Source organism: Urtica dioica, chromosome 4 (genome assembly GCF_054948205.1).
Source record: "Urtica dioica subsp. dioica isolate 48M chromosome 4, U.dioica_male_clone48M_v1_H2, whole genome shotgun sequence".
Lineage (NCBI taxonomy): Eukaryota > Viridiplantae > Streptophyta > Magnoliopsida > Rosales > Urticaceae > Urtica > Urtica dioica.
Window position 1 is genome coordinate 21,668,639 of NC_142759.1, and position 16,092 is coordinate 21,684,730.

The following is a 16,092-nucleotide window of genomic DNA, read 5'->3' on the forward strand; positions in this document are numbered from 1 at the left end:
TGAGAGCTAGATGAAGAAGTTAGGGGCTATTTGAAAAAAAAAACATTCTGAAGGGGCCTTATTTTAAAAAAAAAATTAGTCTATGAAACCGTATATATATATATATATAGTCTATGAAACCGTATTTTCCAACCACATCGTTGTCCTCTCCACTTTCTCAAGTTTCTTCGCCTGATTCCTTCGAAAATGTCGCGATTTACTTTCTTTTTCTTATAAGCGAGCTGATTTTGTTCGACATCGAATTTGCTCACGTTTTGAGAATGCCAAAACGTTTTATTATCATTTAAAAAAACATGTTCGTTTTCTTTGTAAATTAGCCTCTACCAAAAGTGACAATTCTACCCAAATCCAAGATAATTTGCAACAATGCATATGGAGTCAAAATCCACTATATAATATCAAAGCTCATCCTAAACACAAGATCAAGCTTTACAAAGCCAAGTGACCATTTCTATGAACCCCAACGAAACCACCCTTGCGATGATGATGACGATCACATCTCGTACTTACGTGATCGTAAAGAATGGTGTAGTTCGAGCTGCTGATATTCCTTGAGTAACACTCTGGTCCTCCGACGAAATCATACACTTGTCTCAGACTTCCGATCCCGCTCTGCACCAAATTCCCCTTCACAATCATCTTCCCTTCACCGCTCTGCTCGTTCCTGACCTCTTCCACCATCCTCGATCCTCGGCTCAGCCTCTCGTGGAGCCCTAAAGCGAGGTCCGACAAGTAAGCCGTCTCGTTCCCGGCCTCGGCCGCGTCCGAGTACATGTGGAGCGTGAAATTCTTGCTCGAACCTCTCGCCGGAGCTCCTCCCAAGACGACAGTGTTGTTGTTGTAGATTGTCTGGTCGACGACCTGCTTGTTGGCGTCGTTTCCCAGCACCATCTCGTTGGTGAAGAACAGAGACTGGTCGAATGTTGTTGTGATGTTTCCTTTGGAGGATTTGACCCAGCCGGCGGAGGAGATTTCCCGGCTCACTCTGGTGACGAATGTTCCGTCGAAGCCGGTGAAATTCGAGGTCAGAGAGACAGTCGGCGGAGGAGTCCAATGATCGGAGACCGATCCGAAGGTTCTGCGGCTGTTTTTGTCGAGCCAGAGGTGGAGATTCGCGTTGACGTACCAGACGTTTAGGCCGTTGTTGACGTGGAATCCGATCCGGTGGCTTTTTCCGTCGAGAATCCGGCCGAGCGAAGGGGTGATCTCGATGTCGTAGGAAGGGAGGTTAAACGATCCAATGGCGGAGATCGGCCGCCATAGGAGGGGATTGATTCCTCCGGTGAAGATCACGGTGAACGGCCAGATCGCTCCGACAGTGACTCCATCGACGGTGGCGATGACTTCTCTGAAAGGACCTTTCCCTGGAGCCGTGAGGTTGTTGGCCTGGATGTACTCGTCGGGGAAATTGCCGTACCAAAACTCGTCGTTTTCATGAAACGACACGTAAACCTCGAGAATCGCTCGGTGGGCATTCCTCGGGATCGTCACGGCGGAGGAGGATTGGTTGTTCGCACCGTTGATTGTGAACCACAGACCGTCGCTAGCCGGAGCCGGGTCGTTCCTCGAGACTGGAATTACCAAATCTGCCCTTAGATCCCTAGCCTTATTGCTTCGCCCTTTGACGGAGGGGTAGTAATGGAAACTCACATTCACGTGGTAAAGCCCTGTGTACGTGTCGTCGACGATGTTGCCAAGATAGACGGCTAGGGTTTGCTTCTTCTTCTGGATCAGAAGGGAATGGTAGCGAGTGACGTCCTTCTCCACGGTCCAGATCGTTCCGGTGGCTCGTGGCTCGGCGGTGCAGCTCCGGAGAAGCTCGACGCCTTCGAGCCACACGCCGAAGATCCGGTCGAACTGCCTCCCCTTGCTCTCGGCGGTCCATTCCATGACGATCTTCGAGAATTCCGGCGCCGGACCATCGCAGGTCGCCGGAAGGCCGTACTCCGCCGTCACGGGAGGCTTTCCGTACGTGGAGCCGAACGTGTGGCTGAGAGCGAGGAAGGAGCATTTCCTCTTCGCCGGAGAAGGTTCCACTGGCTTCGTGACCTCGAAGTAGCGCGTCGGCGGCAGATGCTTGGGCGAGGAGTGGTGGTCGGAGATAAACTGTGGTCGGAGGTTTCGCGGCGGTTTGAGGGCAGAGGATTGGGAGAGAAGGAGAAGGAGAAGGAGAGAGAGGGTGAGGAGAGAGAATGGAAAAGGATTACCCATTGTTCTAGTCCCAGTCCCAGATGGACTGTGTTTCGTGTGTGTGTGACAGACTCTGTTTCCAATCTTTACTCGTTTTAATATTATTGTTTAGTTTATTTCACTATTATGGGACTTACGTAGGAAATCTTATCTAATTATACTGTAAGTTACGTGAAAAGTGCTAATGGAGCGATAAATTGGGCATTAGAAAAGGATTGACTGGGTCCCACTATTTTCTTCTATATTTTTTATTTTATTTTATTCTCTGTGTCTAAGAAACTCAAACCAACTGAGACCTAAGATAGACTAAATAAATTGACTGGGATTACAAGTTTCTTTTGTCGTTGTTAAGGAATGAGAATTTTTGGTCCAAAATAGGTAAATTGATCTGTTTTGTATAATTTTAAAGGGCACAAACTATTGATATTGTAAAGTAACCAATATTTTAAAATTTTAAGCAAAATAACCAATTAATTTTGATGATGTGACAATTAATTCAAAACTTATTTCAATCAAACCTCTTTTGTTATTTGAATTAGTTTCTTTTGTTTAAATAGATTAAATTAGAAAATTCTTTTTTTTTGTTTTAAAGTTAATTAACTCATTCCATGCATATAACAACAAATTGATTGAATAATTAAAGCACGATTCGGTTGTTTAAATTTAAAAAACAATTAAAAATTATTTCCAGTTTTACAATGCTTTATGATATTTTGAGCAACGTTGACAAAGTAAAAGATGTGAAAGTTATTGATCGCTAAAGGAAAAGTACATCTGCTTAATACTGAAATTTCCGTGGCTGCTATATTTACTGCTCTATTTACTTGCTCGCTTCCTTATAGCCTTTGTATAACTGATCTTTATCTTTGATCCATCTTTTATTATTTTTTTTACTATCAACTCTCTCTCTCTCTCTCTCTCTCTCTCTCTCTCTCTCTCTCTCTCTCTCTCTACTCAGTTGCTGAATATGTATGTGTACAATATTGAGTGCAATGTTCTGTACAAGTTGGACAACACCTAGTTCAATGTCGTTAATTTTCATTAATTTTGGTATAGGCTTGTCGGAATCAAGGACCCGGTCCGCCCCAGAGTGAGAGAAACCGTCTAGGCTTGTCTCGCCGCTTGAATAACGATCAGGTTGTCATGGAGATAAGATCAACACGGCGAAAGTCATAGACAGAGATCGAGCGAGCCATAGCTAGATAAGATCTTCTTCTTTTCTATTGATTTTGAAATTCAATTTAGGTGTTTATGAGTATTTTATAGTTTTTTGTTTCTGTATTTTTTTGGTAAGTCGGGTTTTTTGTGTTAATATTATTATTATATGTATATATGTAATTTCAGTTTATTTATGTTTATTTCGGTTTATTCGTATTAAGTTTTGTTTATTTTTTTAATTCGTGTTAGTTCGTGTTAATTCATTAGCAAAGCGAGCCGAGGTGGAGGTCGTGAAAGTGAGGGAGACTCCATGTCTCCGATCAGAGAATTGGTGGCTTGAGACGGATGACAAATCAAGACGAATGGCTAGTGACTCAACGGTGAAGATCTCATAATATTTTAGAGAACTTTTTATCTATTGATGGAAGAGTTATTTATTGTAATGTTTTCTATTTATTTATTTTATATTTTTGTTAATTAATTTATATTTGGTAACCCTTCACTTTAGTGGAGGTATTTTTGTCTGATTAAGTGGGTTAATGTGGCTTATTGGCTATTTCGCAAAATAAAAACATTGGCTATTTTGACAAATTCATGTTTGTGATTGACTAGTCTACTCAATCTCCCTAAAAAAAACATTTCGTCACTATCATAGAGCAACATGTGGCACTTTATTTTCTTCTTCTATATACTTTGACACCTATTTCACTCTTACTCTCATTGTGAATGGGTCCTATTACTCTTCTCTAATAAATCATTTGTCAGTGGGTCCTACCTATAATCCAACCAACTCACTTTTTCTCCACAAAGATTGCTAGTCATTAAAAACATCATTAATAATAATAATCAGCGATATCAGCGCTATCAGCGGTGACGTTACATCTTTACATTGGTCATGAAAAGTGTAGGGTTAACTCTCTGTGTCACAGCACTGATGCGTTGACGATCATCGGTGCTCTTACAAAAATACATACATGGGGGTCTTCACTAAGAAGTTTATGTCATGTAGCATGTCATATCTATGTTGAAGTACTTTATTAATGGGAAATTATTCACTACTCTAAAGATTCTATCTTTCTTTATCTTACTTTTTATGTATAATAAACTTTATTTTTCTCAATAAAACGCAATACCATTATTCTTTTTTATATTTATAAATATCTACATCAATATATTTTTTATTTGATAAATTTATGAAAGATTTCAGTAAAGTTTATTAAAAAGTGTAAGTTCAATAAATATTATTAACTATAATTTTACTATTTTAATCTCTATATAATCAACTAATTATTTCATATTGATGATTATTAACAACAACGACAACAACAACAAAAAAATTATTACCGCATATATTATAATATATTTTTCCGACATAACTACTTTACAAATCATATCTCAAATGTGTATTTTTAAGATAAGAAATACAACTCATGTTCTAAATTTCGATATCAATAGGTTTTATGAACCATGAATATGATTTCCGTATCTTTTATTTTCTTAAAATAATATTTCAGTTTAGTTATTTCATAATAAAATATTTGACATTTTTAGAGAAATTATACTTATAATAATATATTTTAGTGTTGGAATATATTATATTTATATTGAATCAATCATCATATATGTTAATGTGATTTCTTGGATAATATTCACGAGACACGTATCGGAGTGCGTGCTTGCGACGTGTATCGATCTTGGGTTGCGAGTGTCAATTTTTTTATGGTTCCAAAAGGAGCATAGCAATGAGGAGATATGATGTAGCGTTACGACCACGATGGAGACCCTAAGAAACCGAGGAGCGTGGCGTGATTTGTCATGCTCTTCCTTTCAATAGGTTGAAAGAGAAGGTACAAATGGTGACATATGATGAAATGTTTCTCTTATTAAGCGAAGAACATGAGAATTAAATTTTTCAAGCCCTTAGACACTTTTTGAGAATTTGTCATAATTTTTAGCCTTCGTTTGTGTAAGAAAAAATGAGAGAGAGAGAGAGAGAGAGAGAGAATATTTCTTCTTCAATTCTAGAGAGAAAAGAAATAGATCATTCTTCCTTGTGCTTTGATGTGAGAGAGTTCTCTTGAGACGTTGGGAGAAAAAGAAAATAAGAGTTCAGAAAATTCAGAGTTGACAAAATTCTGTGTAGAAATCACATTTTTGAGTTGGAAATACTTATCTTCTAATTCGTGTGAGTGGGGTATTTATAGGATATTGATATCGAAAGCTTGGCGGGAGCTATGCCGTCATAAAATGGGCTTGCAATGATGCTTACGGGCCCTTGGTTTTGGTCAAGCAAATTCTCGGCCTGGTTGGCTAAGTTATCATTTTGTCGTGTGATGTAATTTTACAATTATGCATAGTTTTAACAATTGAAGCGTCGTTTTTATCATTTAAAAAAAAAAAACAAAAAAAAAAAATTCAACAACAACAATGACAACAACGGACAGTATAACAATATTTATAGCAATGTCATTCAAATGGTTACTTAATGCCTCCTCAGATTTAGTATTCGTTTTAGACTATTTTTAAATAAGTATGTAACTTAAAAAAAAAAAAAAAAAAATTCTGAACTACCCATAAAAAAGTTCCAATTAGACCATAATTATATATGGTAGCTATTGATTAAATAACTTAATTACTAGGACCAAAAAAATTATCCAAAAAATGTATATAATTAATTTAAGAAATCTAAAACTTTAATCCAACAAACACTAAAACCCTAAATTACTATACCCATACAATCTTTAAAAGATTTACAAGGTTTTTGATATTTTATTTTAAAAAAAAAATGATTTAACCATACTTCTCAATAAAAAAAAAGTGATAAAAGATATATAGATTTGCGGAATTACTCATGCGAGCGTGAGATAAAAACTAGTAAAAAAAAAAAAAAAAAGATGTGTAATCAACTAAACGTTATTTTTAAATGGTTGATACAAAACAAAAGCTAGAACACTTAAAAGATCATATCATCATTCTTCAACACAAAGTTTATTCATTTGTATTTACATTAACTGTAAGCAAAGCAATGTTCTTTGCTATATATATATATATATATATATATATATATATATATATATATATATATATATATATTTTTACAACATGAACTTCACGTGGGACCTTTTTTTCTATTTTAGAGAAACATTTTTTTAGATTATTTTATGAAAAACACAAGGTAAAAGTAAAACAAAACATCCATCTGAGCAACGACAAAAAAAAAAAAAAAAAAAAACAAAAACAAAACAAAACAAAACATCCAAACTCTCAAACTTCAAACCTCCTCTCAGACATAATTTTAGCTACTTGAAAATCCAGGCGCAACGTTTTCGCCGCAGGATTTCCTCGTCTCATCGTAGACAATTTCGTAACCCGAGCTGGTGATATTTCTGAAATAACAACAGAAATCTCCGTGTTCATAATCGTAGACTTGTTGCGTGGTTCCCGACCCGCTAGTAACTTGGTTGTTCTCCAAGACCATATAGCCTAGCCCGCTCTGGGAATTTTTTAACGACCTCTTGGGAAACTCAACACCGGCGATTTTCAGAGACCTTTCCTCGTTGAATCCGGTCGAGAAATTCGTGCTGTAGAGAGACTCGGCATATCTGGAGCTCATGAAGAATGGGAAAGTCTTCTCCGACTTGGCCGAGATCTTAAAAAGCGGCGTCTCAACTCGGACCGTATCGTCGTAACGGACGTCCTGATTCACGGTCTGATCCGAGCCGTCGTTCTCCATTGCGATTGAGTTCGAGTACGACAAGTCTTGAACCGATCTTGTCACAATTGTTCCGAACGAGGACTTGACAGATCCAACGGACGAGATTCTCCGGCTCGCCGAGGTCACGAAGTTCCCGTCGAAACCTCGGATTTCGTAGTCGCGGGAGAAGGAGAGATCCGATGCGTCGTGTCTCAGGAGCTTCGCTTCCGTTTTGGTTCGGTGATGGTCGAGCCAGAGATGGAGATTGGCGTCGATGAACCAGACGTTGAGAGCGTTGGTGACATTGAATCTGAGACGGTGAGTCTTTCCGTCGAGGATTTCACCAAGGAATGGGGTGATCTCGAGGTTGTAAGAGGGGAGATCGAAGGACCCGATACCAGAGATCGGTCTCCAGAGCAAGGGATTGATTCCGCCGGTGTAGATCACTGGAAAAGGCCAGATCGCACCAACGATGACGTCAGCGCCGTCGAGGCTGACCAGGACCTCGCGGAACGGGCCGTTCCCCGGAGTATTGGTGACGCCGGTCTCGGAGATGTACTCGTTGGGGAGATTCGAGTACCAGAACTCGTCGTTCTCGTGGAATGAAACGTAGACCTCCAAAACCGCTCTGTAGACGTTCCTCGGGATCTTGAACTCCTTCGACTGAGTAGAAACCGAGTCGGTGATCTCGAACCACAACCCATCGTTCAACGGCAAGCTTCGCGAAATCGGCAACACCAGATCCGCCCATGGAGATCCGAACCCTAAACCTAACCCTGAATCCCCTAATTTAGTAGACTCGCGATCGGCAGGGTAAAAATGTACGGTCAGATTCACGTGATAAACGCCGGTATAAGTATCGTCGACGACGTTGCCGAGGAAAACAGCTAGGGTTTGGGTTTCGTTCTTGGTGAGGAGAGAGTAGTACCTGGTTATGTCTTTCTCGACGGTCCAGACAATCCCGGAGGCGATCGGCTCCGCCGTGCAGCTCCGGAGAATCTCGACGCCGGCGAGCCAGACGCCGAAGATGCGGTCGAACTGCCTCCCCTTGCAAGTGGCCTTCCATTCGAGCACGATCTTCGAGAAGTCGTTCGACGAGCAATGCTTCGGAGGAGCGTAGTCTGCGATCACCGGAGGCTTTCCGTACGTGAAGCCAAACTTTTGGTCGGTGAGGATTCTGTGAGAGCACGGCTTCGTGTTTGGGAGGTCAATGGGCTTCGTGACTTCGAAGAATCTGGATGGTTCCGACGAGTCTCTGAGGTGTGAGAGTTGCTCAGGTTTCAACCGGTTGAGCCTGGGTTTGCCGTGAGGTTTAGCTGTGCAGAGGAGGGAAAAGAGAGCGATGAGGATGAGAATAACAGAGAAGATCTTGGAAGAAGCCATGACTTATTTTTTGAGAGAGAGAGAGAGAGAGACTTATTTGACTTGACCTCAATTTGGACTTTGGAGTGAACTGTTTAAAAGTAAAACGTGCTCAGTTTTGTAAATGCTTTGAAGACAAGAACTCAGGTAGATATCGACACAAAAACAAAAAAAATAATACTAATTGGAACTTGAAAGTTGGTACAAGTTTCACTGACAGAAATCTTATCATCTCAAATTCATACGCCATAAATACCATCTTATCTTCTTTCTAAGTTAGTCAATCTCATTTTCTTCTCTTTAGTATTAAGAATTCGGAATTTCGGTTTCAGAGGTGTGCTACACCAGTAACACTTGTATAGTGAAATTGAATAGTGGAGACTAGTGATAGCTTTCTGAGATTAAGTTGACACTCTGTAAGCTTGGGAGGAGTTATGTGATGTACCAAAAGGTATAAATTTACTTGGTTCTCTTTGAGCTTTATATTACATTTCAATAACAATCGCTACTACAACCAACACATATCTTCAGTACTAAGTAAACAACGGAGAGAATATTAATCAGCACTCAAAGGGTTCTATTAATTACAGAAATTAGACCGGAATCTCCGTTTAGCAAGAAAACCTCCAAAGGGACATAGGAAGAGGAGGCCACGGATGATCCAAACCTGTAGGTGGGTTGAAGTATTTTGCTTCCATTCGCGCACGGAATCGTTCTCAGCCGCGCCCCAGTTCTCATCTGCCAAATCTGCATGTGACAAGCCACACACACACAAAAAAAAAAAAAAAAAAAAAAAAAAAAAAAAAAAAAACAGCACACATTTACCAAGAGAAAAGACTAACAATAATAGATAAATGACAAAAAAAAAAAAAAACAAAAAAACAAAAAAAACAAAAAAAAAAACGGATTCTAGGGTCTTGGTAGAGATGGGAGAGCCGGTTAAACTGATAACCAGTTTGGCGGGTTAAACGTCAACCAGCTGGTTCAGTTACCGGTTAACCTAAACATTTCATGATAAGCACAAACAGTACCTCGATAATCCCTTTTCGAGGGGCATGGATAGCCAAGCACAAACAGTAATCACTCTTCACGGGTTCATAATAAGAAGTAGAAGAATCCGTGTTTCGGTTTACTAACATCTCCATGAACAAGCAGCTTGCATCACGATATCCCTGCAATTTTAATCAAGGTATAATCGTCTCAGAGAGAGTAAGTGATGTTTTTACGAATGATCGATTGAAGTAATGATGTTTTGAACAACCTTCCATAACCGCACAACTACAAGTGCCTGAGTATCTAAGAGCAATATGCGACCGAGTGAATCAGTTATTGCTGCCAATGTGCCACTTGGCGACAAAGTGAGCTTCTCGCCCTTTCTCGGAAAATCTTTCAATAAAGTTAACGGTGTAGCTGTAAAAAAAAATTAAATAAATAAAAAATTCATAGAGCGAATGTAAGTTCTTGTGACTATCTAATTTTGATTTACTTGATTTCCCTCTTGTTGCCATTTTTTCAAAGCTCTTTACCTCGAGCAAAAGCTTGTGGCTTTGTGCTGGGTTTTTTTGGTGAGGCTTGTTCACTCCGCCAAATCATTTTTGAAAGGGAAGCTATTGTTGAAAATGTCGCAGGAACGACCTTAGATATTATCGCTCCCACAATGGACCTACTTTTGTCCTCCGATAGCCTGATACGAAACTCAGTAATTCAGTTCTAACAAAAAAAAAAGTTCAAGAAGCTTGTTCTCTCCCAAAGGGATTCACACCAATTTTCACTCACGAATCACAATGCTCTTTCTTGAAAGATAACCGGAACCCAAATTTCTTCGGAGCTGTTATATGCCAATCTATTATTTCCTTTTCTCCTCTATTACATAGCCTATATTTTACTGAACAAAATAATGGATTCTAATTACAATAATGTCCCTAGGTTTCTAACATAAGCAGAGAAGATACCCTAGGTAATTCTCATTGCTAACGAGATAAAAAGGATGAAAAATAAAAACTTTTCAAGAGGTGCAAAGGGAATCATCCCAATTTCCATTCTCACCCTTTTCCTGAGAGATAATCAGAACCCGAATTACTTTGAAGCCGTTTCTTTCTCAAAATTTGCCTATCTATTATTTTCCTTCACTCCTATAGCCTGTACTTCACTTAGCTGAAGAATGGTCTCTAATTACAATAATGTCCCTAGGTTCCTATCATAAACACATACAAAAATACTCAATAGAAGCCAGCAATAACAAGGGAAGTAAATTCGGAATACAAACCTGAAGGCCGAGATCACAGCATCTTCTCCAATAGTGATTGCACAGAAATAACGGTGACTTGACTGCCCAACAATTAAAGTAGCTGAATTCAAAACTAGAACACTTCAGAAAATCATAGAATCCAAATGAAGATATTCTTCTTTTTTTCTTTTCTTTAATCTCCAATAAAAAGCCAAGCAGTCAAAAGTATGAACCTGGAGTTCCATCAACGGTGGAGGCATTATACCACTGATCGCTGCATCGGCGCAAGATCTGCTCACATTCCAAAGCTGGTAAGACAGTCTTCCATATGAATTCCCAAAATCCTCAGAATTTCTTGGCCTTTTGTCCAAGAACCGAGAATTTGAATCATGAGACCATTGTTGCAGCAGACTCTACAACGGCATTCAAATAGCACACTCGAAAAATCAGCATCAATTTTGTGAATCCAAGAGAATGAGTTTGTTTGTCTACGAATACCTGAATTTCGGAGCCGTAAAAACGAGCAATCACTCCGGGCATAACAACACAAACCTCTTCTGACGATGTTTCTTGAATCAAATCTCTCTTTGTCCCCCGAACTCTCAACTTTAGAACACGCCCAGGGTATATAAACTGAAACGACACTAAATCTATGAAGTTCCAGACATTGATTTGATCTAATCAACAATCTTAATCATTTTTACAAGCCTGACCTGTTTGTGGATCAGATCGCCGCGAAGAGAGTAAATCAGCAAATAGCCACAGGAAGTCCCAATCACGATCACGCGAATCTCGTCGAAGACCAACCACTCGATCGCCGAGATGTACTCGGCCTCGATCGGTGACAATTCGGGTCGTATCTTGATCCGGTGTTCGTCAGATTCGGACCATCCGAGAACGACGACGAGCGATCGGTTTGCGATGGCGAGAGAATGGGTGTCTAGGGCGCAGAGAATGCTGGGATTGTTGACGAGCCAGCCCTCCTTTCCGGCGCCGAGTTCGCTCAGCTCGTCGCAGGCGAAGCAGCCTAATTCGGTCGTGTTGACTCGCTTCGGTGGAGTTTTGCCTTTCATGGCCATGGCGACAAGGAAAGGAAAGAGAAATTTTGCTTTTAGGGGTGTTCAGGATAAACAACGAACCGAACAACCGGAACCAAACCGCACTTTTTTCTAATCCGCCCCATTGCACCCCGAAAAAATTTGGGTTGAAACTAACCCAACCCACAAGTAATTCGGGTTCATTTAGTTTTTGATCATCATGAGATTTGGTTTAACCAAACCAATCCGATCCCGTTAAAATAAAAAATATTTCTCTAAAAAAATGAAAAATGTTATCAAGGTAAAATAAAAAAATACACCATATACTTTATGGTTTTAAAATAAGAATATAAATGCATTTTTAAATTAATTAATTATTTTGTAGGTGTATCTTTATGCTCACGAAAGTTGAAAAATAGATAATATAAATAGACTCAATATGATCATAAAAACTTACTTATATTAGTTTCAACAACTCATTTTTTTTATTGTTACTTTACAGATTTTTCACAAGATCTAAATTTTTATGGAGTATGAAATTTGAGATGAAACATAATTTATTTATTCTTAGTATTTGCATGGTTTTTTTTATGAAGTTGATTCAACGATTCTATTTTGTACCTTTGTTGTGACAAATTAACTCGAACAACCCGACTTAAACCACCCCAAATAAATCAAACCAAACCAACCCGATTAATATCGGTTCAGGTTGGTTTGGTTTCAGTACCATAAACGATTTGGGTTGGGTTATAAAAATGGCAAACCGAAGATTTCGGATCGGGTTCATGAAATGTACAAACCCGAATAACCCAACCCGATGTACAGGCCTAGCGTACATAGGACTGTGGACTTAGAGGTAAATTTGGAAAAGTTTCGTTTATACCCCAATACTTTATTAAAATAATTTATATGACTTTTTTTTTCAATAGAATGGAGTGAACCCGGGCAAACGGTCCGAAAGCACACGGAAGGAAGAGCTTCTGTGTGCTCGGTGTGCCTCACGGTACTTCCGTGTATCGTGTGACTCGGATGCGGAAGAAGGCCTTCCGACACATGTCGGAAGTGGCAGTCGACGTGTCGGAAGGTGTGTCAAACATATTGTGTTGTTGGAGAAATGGAGTGGTAGACGTTGGGTGTGTGTGTAACGTGTTGATGCCCTTTTTTAATTTATTTTTTTATTAAATCTCAGTCGTTAGATTCACAACGGTTTGAATATGGACAACTGAAAAAATTTGACCGTTGGACCTCCGAATTTACACAATTTATTAAATTTTAACTCATTCTTTTATTTCTCTTATAAATACATCTCATTTCTAACAATTTTAATCACAAATCAAACATTCATCTCTCTCAAACTCTCAAATTCTCCACAAATATATAATTAAGTTTGTATTCTAATATTTTGTATATAGTTAAGTTTATAAAAAAATTATTGTATACTTAAGTTTGTATTCCACTTAATTTTATATACTTAAATTTGTATTTTAATTTTTTTTATATAGTTAAATTTATAAAATTTATATTATATACTTAAGTTTGTATTCTAATTTGTTTATATAGTTAAGTTTATAAAATTTTATTTTAAACTTAGTTTTGTATTCTAATTTTTTTATATAGTTAAGTTTATAAATTTTATATTATATACTTAATTTTATATAATTAAGTTTATGATTTTTTTATTATATACTTCAGTCATACAAATATATATATATATATATATATATATATATATATTATAGTTTTAATTATAGTTTATAAAAAGCTTATAATTTCTGGAGATTCATCATCTCACTGAGGTTCTCGTCGAGGTTCACATGAATTGTGTCGAAATTCTAGTCGCACTCTCACGTCGTCGCAATCACAAGAACAAGATGAGCAACACGAAGAAGTTCAACAACCCTCTCCACTAAACTAATTTCCACAAAACTGGCTAAACCTTTCTCAAAATCTCAATTACATCGAATTCCAACGACTACAATGGCATCCTCCAAATGTCCCTCAAGAATTAGCCCGATTCGTCCTGATCTCCTCTTATCAACCAGAATATCTACCACAATTTCTTTCACAACAACTTCCACCTCATCCTCATCCAATTCACGAACAATATCTGACACAACATCCTCCTCCTCGTCCAGTTCATGACCAACCTTCTAGCTCCCACCAACATCCACTCGAAGACCATTACCTCGTATATCAAGAACAACTTCGTAGATTTCAAGACCAACAACACGAGTCACCACCTCCACCACCTCAACACGAGGCACCTCCTCCTCCACCTCAACACGAGTCACCTCATCCACACAAATCTCCCGAAGAACAAGAAAATCCACAACCTCAACAACCAAAGAAGAAAAGAAAATCACGTTCCGAAATGTGAAAACACTTCAAGGAGATCCACGATGACGAAGGAAAGAATGGTCTATATAGCAAATGAGGAAAGCTCATCAAACCCAACTCTTCCTCTCACGGTACTTCCTCGTTGCGCCACCACTACAAGATGTGCATCCTGAAGGGATCTTCTTCTTCTCAGGTAAGTACCCACAATCCCGTTGAGTTTAGAAAACAACTTGTTAAGTACATAGTTTCTACCGACCAATTTTTTTCTCACATAGAAAGCGAAGGCTTTGGTATATTTGTGCATTATCTAGTTCCTGGTATTAACATTATTAAAAGAAAAACTCTTCAAAATACACTTAGAGCCTGCTTCATGTCTGCTCGGTTTAACGTAGCGCTCACTTCTGATATATGGTCGGGAAATACCAAAATGGACTACATGTCTGTTGTAGTTCATAACATAGACGAGGCTTGGAATCTATCATAGCCTTTAAAAGAATAGAGGGTAGTCATACATCCTTCTAGATGTTATAGAAGAGTGGAACTTTCGTGAGAGAATTATCTCAATAACTTTAGATAATGGCACCAACAACGATGCCATGGTGAGAGCTTTACGCCTTAAGATACCCAATCAAGTCTCTCTTCTACACCAAAGCTGTGCTACTGATATCATAAACCTTATAGTGAAAGTCGGGTTTGGGTATTTCGACGAGTGTATTAGTAAGATTAGAGAAGTCATAGCTTGGATAAACAGTTCAAACCAGAGGGTAGACGACCTCAAGAGTCCTTTTTTTATTTAACGGTCTTGACGAGAGAACCTTCCATACCGATATCAAGATTAGGTGGAACTCAACATTTTTAATGTTGAATTCCTTACTGGACGATAGATATGTAGAGGTAACACGTGAATACGTGATCAGAAACGAAGGCCATGACATAACTGAAACAGACATCGCAGTGGCTAAGGTCTTTGCTCATTTTCTTCATGTTTTTTACGATGAAACCAGAGGGTAGACGACCTCAAGAGGCCTTTTTTATTTAACAGTCTTGACGAGAGAGCCTTCCATACCGATATCAAGATTAGGTGAAACTCAACATTTTTAATGTTGAATTCCTTATTGGACGATAGATATGTAGAGGTAACACGTGAATACATGATCATAAACGAAGGCCATGGCATAACTGAAACAGACATCGCAGTGGCTAAGGTATTTACTCATTTTTTTCATGTTTTTTTACGATGAAACATGTGCATTGTCTGACGTTTACACACCCACATCTTATGTAGCGATACATAGTGTTACAAAAATTGCCGACATCTTCACGATTGCAACCATTTTGAAAGCTTTCAACCATGCGTCGAATCTATGAGAGCCAAATTTTCTAAATATTGGGGAACTTCGACAATTCCTTTCTTATATGGTTTTGTATGCATTCTAGACCCCTGAATGAAATTTGGGGGTTATTTGATATTTTTACATCATTTAAACTCATACTAGACAAGATTACATTACATATGATCATGCAAGGGTCGTGAAAGAGTTTTACTCCTTTTTCAGGTATTACTAGCGACAGATTCTAACGTGTACTGAGCCGAGTTCACCCCGACACTCATCAACAAGTAAATGAATGTTCCGAGATATAGCTCGTCCGAGGCAAAAATACTCAATGTTAAGACAAAACACTACTTATATACTCATTCTTTTTTTCTTTGGCAAAAATAACAATTGTTATTATTTAGTAGCGTCGTAACTACTTGCACCGTTAAGTTAAAACATAAATTTTGACGGCGGAAGTGTTTATGCGTAACTAAATTTGTAAAATGAAGTATTTTTTCCAAGAAAAAAAAGAATGAGTATATAAATATCGGTTAGAGCAAATTTTGAGTATTTTTACCGCCATTTTCCCAAATACTAATGATAAATTTAATATAGAGATTTAGTTTATAAATCATATCTACTGCTCTTTATCGTATAATTCTACTATGTTCTACTGCTCTACTAATTTAACTCTAGCACTCTACTGCATAAATCAACTTTATTGCTCTAGTTATCTACTACAAGTTACCCAGTATCAGTAGAGTTTTACGT

The 16,092-nt window shown here is 38.4% G+C and overlaps 2 protein-coding genes and 1 pseudogene across 2 annotated transcripts; all 3 read right to left on the reverse strand.

Annotated features, from left to right (window-relative positions):
- Positions 1–225: 225 nt before the first annotated feature.
- On the reverse strand, positions 226–2,252 carry LOC149401195 (peptide-N4-(N-acetyl-beta-glucosaminyl)asparagine amidase A pseudogene; annotated as a pseudogene).
- A 4,205-nt stretch (positions 2,253–6,457) lies between these two features.
- Positions 6,458–9,153, reverse strand: LOC149401196 (peptide-N4-(N-acetyl-beta-glucosaminyl)asparagine amidase A-like). The gene is made up of 2 exons (XM_089611828.1): positions 9,072–9,153; positions 6,458–8,358 (listed from the first exon to the last, which is right to left on the reverse strand). Exons 1-2 carry the CDS (start codon positions 9,100–9,102, stop codon positions 6,644–6,646), a joined length of 1,746 nt encoding a protein of 581 aa, XP_089467954.1. The 5' UTR covers positions 9,103–9,153; the 3' UTR covers positions 6,458–6,643.
- On the reverse strand, positions 8,845–11,733 carry LOC149401197 (Rab3 GTPase-activating protein non-catalytic subunit). The gene is made up of 8 exons (XM_089611829.1): positions 11,345–11,733; positions 11,130–11,264; positions 10,865–11,044; positions 10,671–10,732; positions 9,931–10,088; positions 9,666–9,814; positions 9,436–9,576; positions 8,845–9,151 (listed from the first exon to the last, which is right to left on the reverse strand). The coding sequence occupies exons 1-8, from the start codon at positions 11,708–11,710 to the stop codon at positions 8,972–8,974; spliced, it is 1,371 nt and encodes a 456-aa protein (XP_089467955.1). The 5' UTR covers positions 11,711–11,733; the 3' UTR covers positions 8,845–8,971.
- Between the last annotated feature and the right edge of the window lie 4,359 nt (positions 11,734–16,092).

Excerpts from the sequence above, each read along its gene's own strand:
- LOC149401196 (XM_089611828.1), bottom strand. The coding sequence starts at position 9,102 with ATGGAAGCAAAATACTTCAACCCACCTACAG. Across the intron at positions 8,359-9,071 it reads ATACTTCAACCCACCTACAG|CTAAACCTCACGGCAAACCC; the intron begins GTTTGGATCATC and ends TCCTCTGCACAG.
- LOC149401197 (XM_089611829.1), bottom strand. The coding sequence starts at position 11,710 with ATGGCCATGAAAGGCAAAACTCCACCGAAGCGAGTCAACACGACCGAA. Across the intron at positions 11,265-11,344 it reads GCGATCTGATCCACAAACAG|TTTATATACCCTGGGCGTGT; the intron begins GTCAGGCTTGTA and ends GTGTCGTTTCAG. Across the intron at positions 11,045-11,129 it reads TTTACGGCTCCGAAATTCAG|AGTCTGCTGCAACAATGGTC; the intron begins GTATTCGTAGAC and ends ATGCCGTTGTAG.